The sequence below is a fragment of the Cephus cinctus genome, unplaced genomic scaffold (genome assembly GCF_000341935.2).
Source record: "Cephus cinctus unplaced genomic scaffold, Ccin1 Ccin1_scaffold0330, whole genome shotgun sequence".
NCBI lineage: Eukaryota > Metazoa > Arthropoda > Insecta > Hymenoptera > Cephidae > Cephus > Cephus cinctus.
The window spans coordinates 1,523,939-1,538,688 of NW_014333027.1; the positions used below are offsets into that span (position 1 = coordinate 1,523,939).

At 40.8% G+C, this 14,750-nt stretch overlaps 1 protein-coding gene across 3 annotated transcripts in view; it reads left to right on the forward strand.

Moving 5' to 3' along the window:
* The window catches only part of LOC107266856 (unconventional myosin-XVIIIa), a 52,365-nt gene that overhangs the window by 20,400 nt on the left and 17,215 nt on the right, over positions 1-14,750 (forward strand). For all 3 annotated transcript variants that reach the window (XM_015737802.2, XM_025084001.1, XM_015737803.2), the window contains 11 exons: positions 5,098-5,286; positions 5,713-5,889; positions 5,975-6,175; positions 6,268-6,420; positions 6,506-7,086; positions 7,184-7,366; positions 7,446-7,708; positions 7,783-7,945; positions 8,021-8,195; positions 8,544-8,702; positions 8,788-9,003. In XM_015737802.2, coding sequence (XP_015593288.1) covers positions 5,098-5,286; positions 5,713-5,889; positions 5,975-6,175; positions 6,268-6,420; positions 6,506-7,086; positions 7,184-7,366; positions 7,446-7,708; positions 7,783-7,945; positions 8,021-8,195; positions 8,544-8,702; positions 8,788-9,003 — 2,460 coding nt within the window. The remainder of the gene's footprint in view (positions 1-5,097; positions 5,287-5,712; positions 5,890-5,974; positions 6,176-6,267; positions 6,421-6,505; positions 7,087-7,183; positions 7,367-7,445; positions 7,709-7,782; positions 7,946-8,020; positions 8,196-8,543; positions 8,703-8,787; positions 9,004-14,750) is intronic.

The window sequence follows — 14,750 nt, forward strand, 5'->3', positions numbered from 1 at the left end:
CACCAGCTAGTCATAGGGGCCTGATTTCTTGCTGGGATTACATACGTTTATGCATTCACAGCTGGGAGCATGTATTATTCACGTATCTCGGACATGTATTCGCCAAGAGAGTCCTTTCTTACACGACTGGCAAGACACGTAGCTCCTTAATTTATTCCATTCAAGAGACGGCCTAGCCTGTTTCTTTTATTTCAATCTTCTCTTATTCTTCTCTTCTTCCCAAGAAACATTCAGCGTATCTGGATACGCCCGCGGCGCGGGATTATCATATTTTCATAAGGTATAAGACAAGACGGTCACGTGACCTCATACTACGCAGTCACTTTAAATCGTCCTTTTCAAAAGACTTACAGACGCGAAAAAATGCCGATCAATGATCCTAATTGAATTATTAATTATTCCTATTGAGATTGCCATGGATATACTGTAACGAAGTAGATTTCTAATAACGAAGGTCAAAGCGAGAGAAAAACGTATGAGAATGGGTCCCTTATTATCGCGCTGAGTAATTTCGTAATCGAGAGGTCCTTATACAAATATGGCGATGAATCAAATGAAATTCACGTCGGCCTAGATTCCTTTCAGTCGCCCGACCGCCCGTCGTACTTTTCCCGTGCAGAATGTAGAAGCATTGTAGGTTATATACATTCGTGGAAATCGCCTTGAGTCGATGATGATTCGTCGCTAAGATTAATCGCGCTGGTTTTTTTTTTTACCTGCGATTGGAATCAAAATTTCAAAGGATGCTGGTATCGCTCGGCATTTACCGATTGGCAGTTTAATGTCGTTAATGTCCCTGCTACATTGGAAACTCACAAAGTGGGTGCTCGTAAGCGTGTAGGATGAATTCCTTCGATAACGCTCAAGGTTCATTCTAAGTCGAAGTGATCGCCCATTGCGTACTGTACGTTATGAAATTACCCATACTGCACCGCTGCATAAACAAGATAATACCGTCTGACATTATCTCCTTGTAAACGCTGAAGAATAATTATCCAGGAAGAAAAATAGTGTTTCTGTACCCTGAAAAAATTCTTAAGAATTTTAATAATTCGAGATTAATTATTTCTGGTTGAAGATTGGTTACGAATTCTCTGTGTGCATATTTTTTTTTTTTTTTTTTTTTTAGTTGGCTCTATCACGGAAATTATGTGGACAGAGCCTAGCTTCAGTCGGTGGTGCGTCTCTTCGAATATCGCGCATGCGCAGTACCTGAAAAACTACTTACTATAGGTAGGGTACACACAGGGCAGTACAATTACAGGGGCGGTTCACACGATGACCCAATAGCTCCAAATACGGTAGTTTGCCCCAAGGCTGCCAAAACAGAAACGCTTACCAAATTGTCCCTCTTACGTCACACTCATCTCTCTTGGCAACGCACGTGAAACGTTATTTATGGCGCGATCTGAGAGTTATATTTTTAATCGTTTTAGGAGACACGTTCGATCGCCGTAGAACGAAGTAACCGTTACGACTAATGACGTGAAATGAGAGAAAAAAAAGAAGTTAATTTCACAATTTATCGAGTCTTGATATAATTCTAGAAAAATACGTTGAAAACCATATCCAATCGCGTACGCATAATTGACATCATTAAAATCATTATGACAGACGCAGCTAATGAACCTGAATATAATTTACATTAAATAATCAGTAGCCCGATACAATATCCATCGGAGCCTCGTTCAAAATTGCATCTGTCATTCGGCCGAATCTATCATTGAAATCATCGCGAGAGTCGATTACGTTAAAGACACACGGACCGTGCGAGAGGTAATGAAATTTAAATTGAATTACTAGACGCTGTATACTAAACGGCTATACCTAAAATGGTAGCTGGTCCTTGTGTTACTGTATCCTTCTAGTCGTTAACAATCTATTATATTTGTATATGCATAATGGCTGTCATTCGGGTTCATCTGAACCCAAATCATTTTAAATCGTCCGATGAACATGGTAGCGGCACAAAACAGCTGCCATAAAGAATATAACATTCGATAGTCGTTTGTTCAATTTGTTATTGCGCACTACTAACCTAACGATTCACCCATTATACAGCTGTTACTGTCAATCACAGTAGGGAAGTTCCTTCGGAGCAATCAGAGTCATGAAATTCAATATCTGGACCGGTAATTGTACAGCGTGTCTCATTAATGATTTGAACTAGTGCGTTATTGAATAATTTTTCCAAAATAAGATTTAATTGTTACTACATGTTTCCTCGTCAATATTGTTATTATTGTTGGTTACCGTATCAGTCAATATTGACTCAGAATGATTTTCCAAAAAAATATGTATATTTATATACACTTATTTTTATACCCATACGTACCCAGCGTGCAATTTATTTATCGCGAGTGCCTTATAATAACTGATAGTGCTTGTGGGTGTAATTTATTTGGCAACAGCATACTCAGTCCTAAGCTATACTAACTTACTTTATATTGCTTCGGTTTAATTTTCTACAAAGTAGCATTTAACGTTTAGCAAAATCACTATGGTATCTCAAGTCAATTTATCGAGGCATAGCAGGCATAACGAACTCAAATGAGCCCTATGGCGCTACGTAACGCGATTAGCATAACACGGCAATAAAGTTTTAATTTTTTTTTATTGAGCCAACTTTGTGTTGCAAGCGTATACCTAAGGTGTAGGTTTGTTCTAGTCACAGTGATATACAGGGTGGACCGTTTGGATTTAGATCGCGAATCGTAGTAGCGGCTTGTTGTAAATCATCCGGCGTCTTGGCAATTAAATCTCGAATGAATTGTGGCGTCCATTAATGGGCCATATATGGCGCCGAAAAAGTCAGGTAAGCCACCCAAGGCTGATCACTTCTCAGCCGTGTCTCCCCCTCTTCTTGTTCTTCTTCTTGGTATCGGCCCTTTGTATCCGTGGCCTTCTGGTGCGATTTTTAAAAAGAAATTTTCTTTCTTCCCCCGGCATACACTGCAAGAAGAGGTAGTCGTGGGGGTTTTTGTTTTTGTGAAAATTTACACGATAATCGATATTTCGTAGAGGACGCGAAGCGTCACGCCAATAATCACACGGATCTGTTCCCACGAGAGGCGTGGTAGTCGTCCATGCATCCAACGAATAGCACATAAAAATTCAGTTCAATCCTGTAAATTGGCCATAAACGGGTTTTCACATCAGCACCGATCGAATTGCACGTAATATATTATTACTCGGGAGAGTTTGCATTTTTTTATTAATAAAAATGAAATCGCGAATTACGTATGAAAAAAAAAAATGAAATTGCACAATTTCGCTTAATTAATTTGCATCCTGGTAAATCTGTTACCGCTGTTCAAACTTTCAACGCGGCTGTTAACGACTTGGTTATAACGGTCGATAAATCTCAACTGCGTCATCCGACCCCTGACCCACAACCCAAAGTACTTCTATTACTAAGTGCAGTGTCCCAAAGGGGTCACGAAGAATCCTAATAAGAGCCACGTGATATATAATTCAATTGTCCTGGGATCTTTACTTCCGTGATGCATCATAGAGAAACTTTTGTTTTTCTTCCAACGTGTAAAACTTGCGTGTTTCATGGTAAAAAATTCTAAAATTCTACGTAAACTCCCCTCGGGTGGAGTTCACGCGATTGTAACGGTAATTCGGAAAAATTGAAGAAGCTCATGACGCTGTTACCTCCACTCTCTCTAATTGGACGTAATTTCTCGTTACTTTTCATGGATCGACCAGTAAGAAGTACGATTACGTATAACGGTACTCGTTGCACACTTGTACTATTAAATTCGTAACGTACGCAGTATGCGCAGCATTCGCTCATGCGTCCTGATACGAGCGTCATTAAACACATTAAAATACGTAAAGCTCGAAGAAGGCTGGTTCCCTGTTAAAACTTTAACGCATTCGCCACTTTACTTGACAATTGTCGACAATTAAATTCATAATGTACGAGAATGCCGGAGTAACGAGATGATAATAAAATTCGTAAAATACAATCTCGATCCTTACGTTTTCTGTACTCAACCCACTGAACGCACTCGTTACGTTCACATGGTGAGGCTAATGGTGGGTTCTTAAAAGTTTTGATGAAAATACATTGAAAAAATAAAAAAGAGATACCAGTGGTCCCAGCGTTACGCTTATATTTATGATCCTGCCAACGCACTCAGGAACAGAACAGGACGCCGAAGATTCCTCGCGTAAGACCGGTTCCGAGGAGCCGCTTGAATTCACATAGTAAAAAAGAAAGGATGAAAATAAAAGATAATACTTGTCGATTTCTTCTCGCGTCCATGAAAAATCTGTCCAGGTTAAATAAAGACTTCTTGGTAAATGCGAACCACGGTATATAGAGGTATTTGCAAAGTTCACGCGGGGTCAAGTGGCCCTGGCTCTGCATCTTTCGATGGTGCAATCTTCCGATGGATTCACTCTCCGTCTCTCAAGTGCACAGACAGCCTCATTCATTGGATGCATAGACACTGCGTGTATTTCTACAGGGTGTTACATTTCCAACGGCATCTGGACTTGGTGCAATTAACGTTAATCAGATGATTACATAGTAAGCGTGAATGCCTTGCATTCTACTGTGCGTGCCCCTGTCGCTTTTGATAGAAGAAATAAAAGTTATACGACATAACCTATATACCACCCTCTGTATCTATGTTACCGACCATGCTTGCGCAATCGAACGCGAGCAAGGAGGCACCGCAGGAATTCCAGAAGCTCCTGCTACCAAATTAATACCCATAGTGCGTAGATCTTGTGGCATCGCATAAACCCACCTACTTCACCTAACTGTCTTTCTCGGGTTCAACATGCTTTGTATTGTACGACTGTTCAACATAACGTGTCGATTGTTCAAAGCGTGAACTATGTTTCTTGCTCATACCGCCATAGTACTCTATTTGGTTCTCTATATGTTAGACGTGGTGAAGCGCGTTCGAGGTGTTCACAAAACTTCACCATGCGAAGCTAAGTGGAGGAACGTACGCGAGGTGGTGATATTTTTTGTATTGAAGGTTTTTTTTTATTCGTTTTTAAGCTAGGTTAGGTTGCCGATACTGAATTCGTTGAGTATTTTGTTAATTTTTTTATTTGTTTTTGTACTTGCAGGCGCGCTCTGAGGAACATTTGGCACAGGAACAGGCATGGCTGGCTTCGGAAAGGATTTGGCTAATTCACAGAGGAGGATTTACGGCCGCGACACGGTGCGGCTCTGCGGATCCGGATACGGGAAAATTACGCGTACGATTGATACCCTCTGGCGAGGAATTACTGGTCGACGAGGAAGACGTCGAAAAGGTACTGTACCGGAGCGCTCTGACGAATCCGATAAGCCGATTAATTACGTAGCCGTTACTAATTCACACTTTAAAGTACCGTTGGTATGAACTTCGAGAAATGATGACTCTTCTGTGTACATGTCGTTTGGTTAGGTACTGGCTTTTGATAATATCAGTGACTGTTGTTACCCTTCGTCGCTTACTTGTAAACGTATTTTTCGTGTAGTACAGTCGTTTTTGTATATGGACGACAGTTGTTGTCTTGTTGGCAGTTTTAAACAAAGTTTTATTTTTTAATATTATTTAATGGATTACGTTTACTGGATTAAAGTGGTACAGCTTTTTTTTTCAATTTAACAAATAAGAACGGAGAATAACTCAGTTTGTAATTTAACCATTAGTCTTTCGGACTGAACAATCATAACTTTATGGTTTGTTCACACAGGCAAATCCACCGCAATTCGACAAGGCTGAGGAACTCTCGCAATTACGATTTCTCAATGAATCTTCGGTTCTTCACACACTGAGACAAAGATACGCCTCTAATCTTATTCATACTTATGCTGGGGAGAGTATGGTAGTCATCAACCCTGTCGCACCTTTAGCAATATATTCTGAAAAGGTAAAAAAAATATGCGTTTTACTTAAGTATATTTATTGTATGTAAATTAAATAACTTATTCGCGACGTGATTCATTGTTTTTCAGGTTGTACACATGTTCAAGGGATGCAAAAGTGAGGATATGCCACCGCATATTTATGCTATGGCTCAATCAGCTTATAGAGGGATGCTGGCAACACGTAGAGATCATTCTCTGGTGTTTCTTGGTCGTAGCGGTGCTGGTAAAACTACTAATTTCAAACACGCTCTACATTATCTTGTACTTGCTGCTGGCACTGTGAACAAGGTTTGATATTTTCTAATGCAGCTTGTGTTACGGAACAATGCTTTAATGTATGATATAATAATTATATATTTATATGATGAATTTATTGACAGATCCTGACTATTGAAAAACTCAACGCTTTATTCACGGTCCTGGAAGCTTTTGGCAACAGCAGAACTCACATGAATTCGAATGCAACCAGATTCACTCAATTATTCAGCCTAGACTTTGATCAGTCTGGTCAGATAGCATCAGCGTCATTACAGGTAACGCTATTCTAACTAATTCTGGATTCGTGCCAACACAAATATTCGTTATTCAACTAACGTCCTGCCTTGTTTATTGTTGAAGGTCTTGTTACTGGAAAAATCAAGAATCGGACGAAGATCGAATGGCGATCCGACCTTTCATGCTGTCTACAGATTGTTGGCCGGCGCAGAAGGTGCACTGAGAAAGGAATTGCATCTGACTAATTTAGTCGCCGAAAATAATCCTTTCATAACACCTTTACAAAAGCACGAGGACAAGCAAAGAGCTATGGTTGAATTTAATAGGATCGTAGCTGCCTTTAAGATCCTTGGTGTTTCTGAGGCTGATGAAAAAGTCATTTGGCTCGTGCTGGCTGGTATTTATCATCTGAGCTGCGCTGGTGCAGTCAAAGCTGGCACCAGTTCACAAAGCAGATGGCAGTTTGCAAGGGTTGAATGTGCCGAGAGGGCTGCTACCCTATTTGGCACTTCTGTCGAGGAACTTAGCAGGGCTGTTTTCTCTTGCAATGGTGGAGGAGGTACCCCGAATACACCGAGACCTGCTTTACGAACTCCTAGTCCTACTGAACAAAGTAAGGACGTTACAGGAATTGATGCGTTGGAAGGACTACTCGTTGGTCTTTATTTTGAAGTCTTCCATTGTGTTGCTGCTCTGATTAATAAGTAAGATTAGAAAATTTGTTTTTTTTTTTGTTTAAAAAAGTTATGGTGTTTTCATATGAGAATAAGCTAACGAGAATCTTTTCTCTTTATTCATTAGATCCATTTCATCCTCGGTGCATACCGTATCCTCCCTATTGCTGTGCGATGTACCAGGATTTCAGAATCCTGCATCCTGTGGTAGACAGACTGGTGCCTCCTTCGAGGATCTCTGTCATAATTATTTACAGGAACGGCTTCAGCTTCTTTTTCATCATTCCACTCTGGTAGCGCCGAAAGACAGGTGAGTTTATAGATTTTTTTAAATTAAACATGTATCGATACTTCATTATGATTTTGCAAATTAATTTTATAATTTAAAGATACGCTCAAGAGGGTATAGACATTGACCATGACGATGACTATGATGCGGATGGGGCTGGTTCTCCTCAGGCCTTGGTCTCGCTTCTGGACAGGGGTGGTTCTCAAAGTGCAACAATGCTTAGGACAAGTCAGAGTGATCTGAGCAGTAGTAGACAGGGTGAACGGAAAGGACTGTTGTGGCTTCTTGACGAGGAATCGGTGTGTCCTGGCGGAAGTGACGAAACCTTCTTAGATAGACTATTCTCCCATTATGGGGATCGAGGTAATACTTAAACTTTCAGTACCATAGATGTTTCCTGTACAACTTCATATTATTCAATATTATGAATATTACAGATCATCAAATACTGCTGAGAAAAGCTCCTGGCAACAATCAGTTCGTTTTGCAGCATCTTCAAGGAACAAATCCTGTTCTCTATACTGCGATAGGATGGCTCAAAGCCACTCGCGAAAATCCCGTGGCCAAAAGTGCTATTACCATCCTTCAAGAGAGTGCCAGGTAAAATTTTTATAATTGCCATTTCATCCACAATCATTGTAGTTCATGAAATAAAACATTTTGTTCTGTTTTAAGAGAGGACATCAGCAGACTATTCGTTTGTGCGCGTGGTGCGGGCGTTTCTGGTGCTTTGAGTGGCTCCGTTCATGGCCTCGAAGGTTCCCAATCATTGAGAAGAGCTTCGAGTATTCGCAGAACGTTTACAGCAGTGAAGAGGAAGAATATCTGCCTTCAAGTGAAATTCACAGTAGTAAGTAACAGTCCAGAGTCAGTAATCGTCTGGTGAGGTTATTTTCAATATATTGACGTGGGTCAAAAGATCATTCAATGTTATCAGTTGTAGGGTAGCTTTATCGTGAAACTTCAAATCAGTTCACAACTGCATTCGCGAATGGTACACTCGAGAGTGCTGGATCCCAGTGACCTGATTACGGATCATTCACATTCCTAAAATGTTTACTCAGCTTTGTCATTTAATTTTCTCATACGAATTTCTACTCCTGTTACTCATAATTTTTACTATCGATCTATTGACACGAGTAAGACTCAATAACTTATTGTAATTAGTCCATATATAATTTTGTGACATTCATATTAGGACGGACTCGTGGAGACCTTAAGAAGAACTAGGGTGAAGTTTGTACACTGTCTACTACCCCAGCACAACGCAGGATGCACAGATAACAAGAGTCTACTATCAGTAAAGTCGAATCAAAGTGAAGACAGTATTATTAACGTTCCTCTTTTGCGATCGCAGGTAAATAAAAATAAACGAGCATATAAATTTTTATGCAATCCTTAAGCACAAGACGTTAAATACTATAATTTTATTTTGGCTTCAGATCCGTGGAAGTCAAATCATTGACGCAGTCCGACTGCACAAAGTTGGTTACCCAAAATGTATGCCACTGGGTGAATTCAGAAGGCGTTTCAATCTCTTATCGAACGATACAAACACACGTCCAGGTAGTCCTGTAGCCGACGAACGTCGTGCCGTCGAGGATATGCTGCTGACGGTGGACGTCGATCCAGCGTCGTATCGCGTCGGACAGAGTCAGGTAAGTCAATATTCAATGTAAATTCATAATTCAATGGTACAAGTATATACTGCATACTTATTACCATTAGCACAAGTACCGATGAATACAAAGCGGAAAAAAAAAACAAGTTCCAGGCGCACCATATATAAGCCAGAGCAATTTAAAGCATGCAAGCCGTAAACTGATCTCATGTTTGAACAAATGAGAGCCAGTACTCCTATTATAATGATTATCAGGGTATCGCATTAATGCCGATTAATTATCATTCCGTGTCGAAAGTTTCATCCCAAAGGAATCGAAACCATCTTCGAGACCTTTTAGCAGTTTCTCTTAAACGGTGAAACTGTCACAATTTCCCATTTTATTATAGCATGATTATAATTTTCCACAGGTTATAATTTCATCTCGCATGTCACTTTGCACAACGTAGACTGCAAAATGGTACGAGCGACTTGACATTAGTGTTGTTGCGATTCGTGAGAATATCTCCATGTATTAATATAGTCAGTCATTAAAATATAATGTTACACGTTACACTGCATACTTTCACTGACAATTAAAAGATGATCATTACGCGTGGAATCCTCGAGGACAATCAAGACTGAGACTTCGTAATGCGCATTGAAATTTGTGTCGTTACCTAAATACTGCGAGCAATAAAAAATTGCGCAAGAGCAGTCACGGATATATCAGTATATGTACACAGCTATTTAAATAGTATACCAGTTACGTGAAAGCCAGATACATATGTTTGGCAGAAGAACACAGAACACAAGCAATGCTTTCACTATAGTTCAGCTTCATATGCTGGACAATCATTTCTTGATCTCAACTGTCTGAGCCTCTTATAATTACACGGTTCTCAGTAGACGAATCTGTTTAGCCAGGTGTACAACTTCGTCGCGATAAAATCATCCGTGCACAAAGTCTGACTGCTCGAAAAACGCTATCGTTACTGTTATCAGTGTTGGTGTTGTTGAGTTAAAAAAATTTCATCATTCAAATACGTCGACGATGCATCTGTCTGCTGAAGCATAGAATATACCGTTAGGCCGTCCATCAAAGTTTGAAGATGAAAACCCGGCGACTGATAAAAATGATGCCAGTCATTTACTCTTGCATCAGAACCCGCCTTCAGTGCCACATGTGCTGAACTCTCCTTTCATATACAGGTATACACTGTGCCATGCGTTATTATAATGCTATTTGTGTACAAACTATTCTAAAATTATCTATGCATTCATCGCCGGCATTCGCGTCGCTGTTTTATTTATTTTTTTATTCAATTTAACGCAATTCGATATCGTTGGATCGATTAGTCGAACTTGGTCGCGCAATAACAAAAAAATTGTTACTTAAGCCTACGTATATTCCACTTGAGGCTCTTTATCCGGGTTTTGCTCGTTACCGTTGCGCGTCCGGCTTTATTTGGTTATTCAGAAAGTAACTTCGCTGAATACTTCCAAAGAAAGTGGTCTCTGCATTAAGATACCTCTCTGTATGTATTTCCTCTCGGGGTTTCGTAACGGTAACGAGCATGTATTTCTATCTACGCCCATATTGCTGGTTCTAGAGAATTATGGTCCATTCGTCAAGTTATATTTATACCTGAGACGAGGAAGCTTGAAAAAGGCATAGATTTTTTTTTTTTTTTTTGAAAAATTTACACTTACCAGCCTCTGCACTTTTGTTGCTGAAAATTATTCATTTTCGCTTTCATTTTGCATCATCGTACTAACGAGCCTCTTCTCTTGTGAATTCACAAGACTTTTCTTGTACGCGTTACGTTATTTACTTTTTATTTCACTTCTCTCTGTCACGGGAGATCGTGACGGCTCGTCACGCTCAAAGGATGTCACGTTTCTATGCGTGATGGCGTTCACGCTCATCACACGACAGTTGCGCCCGGTCATCTTGTAATATCCAGAATTCCTAGATACGCACATTGAATTTCTATGCACCGCGAGAAATACGTTGGATAGCTTATGGTAAAAGGGGTTCGTTGACTCCAAAAGTAAATATCTACCGGAATCCTCGGTTAAATTCTCACGAGATAAATTTTCCATTTGCTAAATGCAAATTTTCACGGAGGAAAAAAAACACCACGATGAAATTTCATGACCACGACTTCTTCATCGAATGTCGAAGAAATACGTTCGTATAGCAGCATGATATTTCCGTACGAACTTATCGTAGTCGACTTCCGGTTTCGCCAGCACGCTTCGTTGCACGCGTATATACGTCTGCGAAAATACGCACGTCCCGAGGAACCACGTTATTTATGGAATTGACGTGAATCGGGAGACACGTTATATTTCTCTGTTGCGTAGCGGAAAATCTCACTTAACATAAGCCGGCGCCGCGTGCGCTAACCAGCTTCTTTGAATATAGAAACAAATGAAATAACAGTACGTGGACTGTGTGGGATTGCAATTTGTATCTTTCGCGGGATCAATTGGCATTACTCGTTGCAGTGTATATCTGCATACTTTATCGTGATTACGTAGTAAATCGATGTCCTTGACGATCCCATAATATAAGTAACGTCTTGCGCAAGATCCTAAGCTATCTTGAAGAACCTGAAAACCTGATTGCCGATAAAAGTGCATTGTACTTGGGTGCGATCGGTAGGAATGTCCGATGCAACAGGATGCGATTCCACGGGGGCAGTTTAAGGAAAGAGTAGATGGGACTGTATTATAAAACAGGTGCAGTAAAATGTTAAATAACCAATAAGCTAATGGCCATAAGCGGAAGCGGGAACCTTGGGGTTCTCTGGTTATAGGGTATTGGGTGGCTATATCGGAATTCCACAGTGTAATCGATCGGACAGTCGCTTCTCCATTATCATAAACTATTAATATGCAGAGGGTCAAGTTTCCTGTGGGATCATTCTTGTAGCATTACGTTATGGGGCGAAGACTCGCCCAGTATCTGTCATTATTAAACTGACGTTACGTGCCTCGCCACGTGATCGAGACGGGTGTCACGTTCACTGCGTAGAAAGAATCATTTGAGATTTCTCTCCCGTTAACGTGGGAGGTAAGGAAACGATTGTCGACAGAACGAAATGATTGTTTGTCCATGAAATTATTTCCGGAATTGCAGGCGCCATGATTTAAGCCGCGAAAACCGTGTTAGGAATTGTGGTAGGGAAAGAAAAGTAGTAAAGATGCATTTTTACATTCTTCTGGTATACACGGGTTGTATATTACACCAGTGCGTGGTACTGAAGTCCACTTCACATGACAGCTCGTCATGATTCCTCTAAGTAATTCTGGTTCACACGAGTTTCTACCCTGTCTCGCAGTGCAGGTGGGTAGCCATTTACTCCTGGAGAATAATAGTGATTGGACGCTGAACACAAGTTGGGAGGTGGTCAGTGCGTTTATACCTGTGATAAGACATTGAACTTCACAGGGGAAAGTAACCTCGAAAGTAAGGCAGAGCATTCTCGCGGACGAGAGGTCTGTGTATGAGTGGAGAAAGAAAATCGAATTGAGAGAAAAGAGAGTAAAAAGAAGTCCCAGCGCTGCCGGAGGACACGCACGCGACTAGGACAGGACGAAAGTGGAGCACGTCTGGGTTTGGCGAGGAAGAATTATTTCCTGTAATTTTTTTTTCTTTCCTCTGCCCTGAGGCTTCGACGGTCTTCTTTCGGGTCGGAAATTATTTTTAAAATCATGCTTGCGGATCACTTTGTAATGTCTGACTATAACGTTTCTTGTTTGCTGTATGTCCTATGGTTTTCTTGGGGGTTCATTTCTAACGTATTCGAAGATCGAACTATAGTCTTGAAGTTGTTACCGTAGTATGTAACAATAGAATCTTGCAGTAGAAAACGTATCTTCGTTGCTTGGAGCTATTCTGCAAGGGATGAAGCATGAGGGTCCATGAAGTTTGAAAAAAAAAAGAGGAAAACAAGGTGAAAAAATGAATAAAGTTTCCCTTAGTTCAGAAGATCATAGTTCACGTTGCTGCAGTGCGTGTTGTGGTAGCACTGCAGAAGGATAATCGTTCGGTATTGACTTTTTGGATTTTGTCTGTATCCCAAAGGATGGCCGGTGCGAGAAGCGGCATTGAAAAGGGTAAAGGGAGAAATATGGCCGTGCCATAAATTTTTATCAGGACTCGTCGGGTAGCTGGGTACAAAAAGTACCAAGAGTCGCCGACGCGCAGAAGAGACTTCCCAACTCAGCATCCTCCAATTACGAGTACAAAGGGGGCGAGCTGACTAAAAAGTACTACCAACTTTCTCGTGGCCCACATACAACTATACAACTACTGTGCTACCTTTGGATTGGTCGTGCTGTTGTTGCTCGGCCAACATGACTCTTTCGGACTTTGACTATATACTCCATCCTTTTCTTCATTCTGCTCCTGTTCCTCTTCTTCCTTTTTGGCTTTTCCTCGATCCGACTGCATTTTACTTTTGTTCGCCTCTCGTTGCACACTCTTGCCCAGACTGTTGTTGAATTATACGAATATTCAGAAAACGACTAAAAAACAATTTAGTATTGGAAGCATTCGTTGCCTCGTTCGTATTTGATTCTTATAATCCTATCTGTTTTAGGTATCCGCATTTCCTCGTGGACTCTAGAAAAGGCTAATTGGTACTGCCATTGAAAAATCGTTATACCCCATGCGTATCTTGATACGGGAATCCTTTAAAGGTTATCCCAAGATCGGGATGACTGTGACACGTTATGCAGTCTCTTCTTATTCATGAGTGTCCATTCTGATGAATCGTGGCTATTCAATGCGGTACCGCAATTCCGTAATTCCATAAAGTGGAACGTATCAAGATAGGCAGGTAGGGCAGCTGCTGACTTATTAGTCGATATCTACCTACAGAGTATTTAGTGCTTCTGTAAGGTCATAGGATTTATAATGCCTTTTATTATTCTCACCAGGAAATTCCATGGACTCCATACAATTTTCCATACGCGAAATCGTCGTCTTTTACACGTTCTTTACACCTGACGGGAGATCCATCTTGTGAGAGCTGCAGCATCAGAGTGCCAGCATCCCTGTAAAAGAGGCTCCTTGTTATAAAAGTATTATTGACACGTATCGATCCTAGGGCTGGAGTCACATGCTAGATACGTAATCGACGACGTCCGATAGGTCATGCCGGAAGGTCGTGGTAGTCGCATTAGGCCAGCTTTACATGGTGGATATAAAAATAAGCCGTGGCCGCAAGCCAACGACCCCGTCTTGTCGCGCGACAAGTATCGCCAGGAGAGAAAGGTGCATCCGACAAGTTGGAAACGCCGTGACGATGTTGACCTCTATTCGCCTCGTGAAACTGCCGAGAGACATTCCACTTTGCTTTATCTCTCTATTTCTCTTTTATTCCTCTTTCGTCTCTTTATTCATCCAGGCAGTTTACCCGTGCGCGAATTTCAAATAGTTCGATTCGCATTGATTCCCAGCGTACAACATCACGTATATATATATATATATATATATATATATATATATATAAAGTCCAGCCGTTAAATCAATTCGACAGAAACTTTCCACTGAGAAGTACGCTCCTGGCATAAACCGCGGGAATGAAATATCCGGACACTTTGTAAAACCAATTCCGGAAACTCATAGATCTGGTTCAGAGGTCTATACTGACCTAGAATAATGATAAGCGTCAGCGGACTCTCTATTTCTTGGCTGTCACATGGAATATTGGAATTACTGAGTAACGGGGAAAAAAAAAAAAAAAAAAAAAAAAAAAAAATTCATCGACGCCATCACCGGCCCAGGGC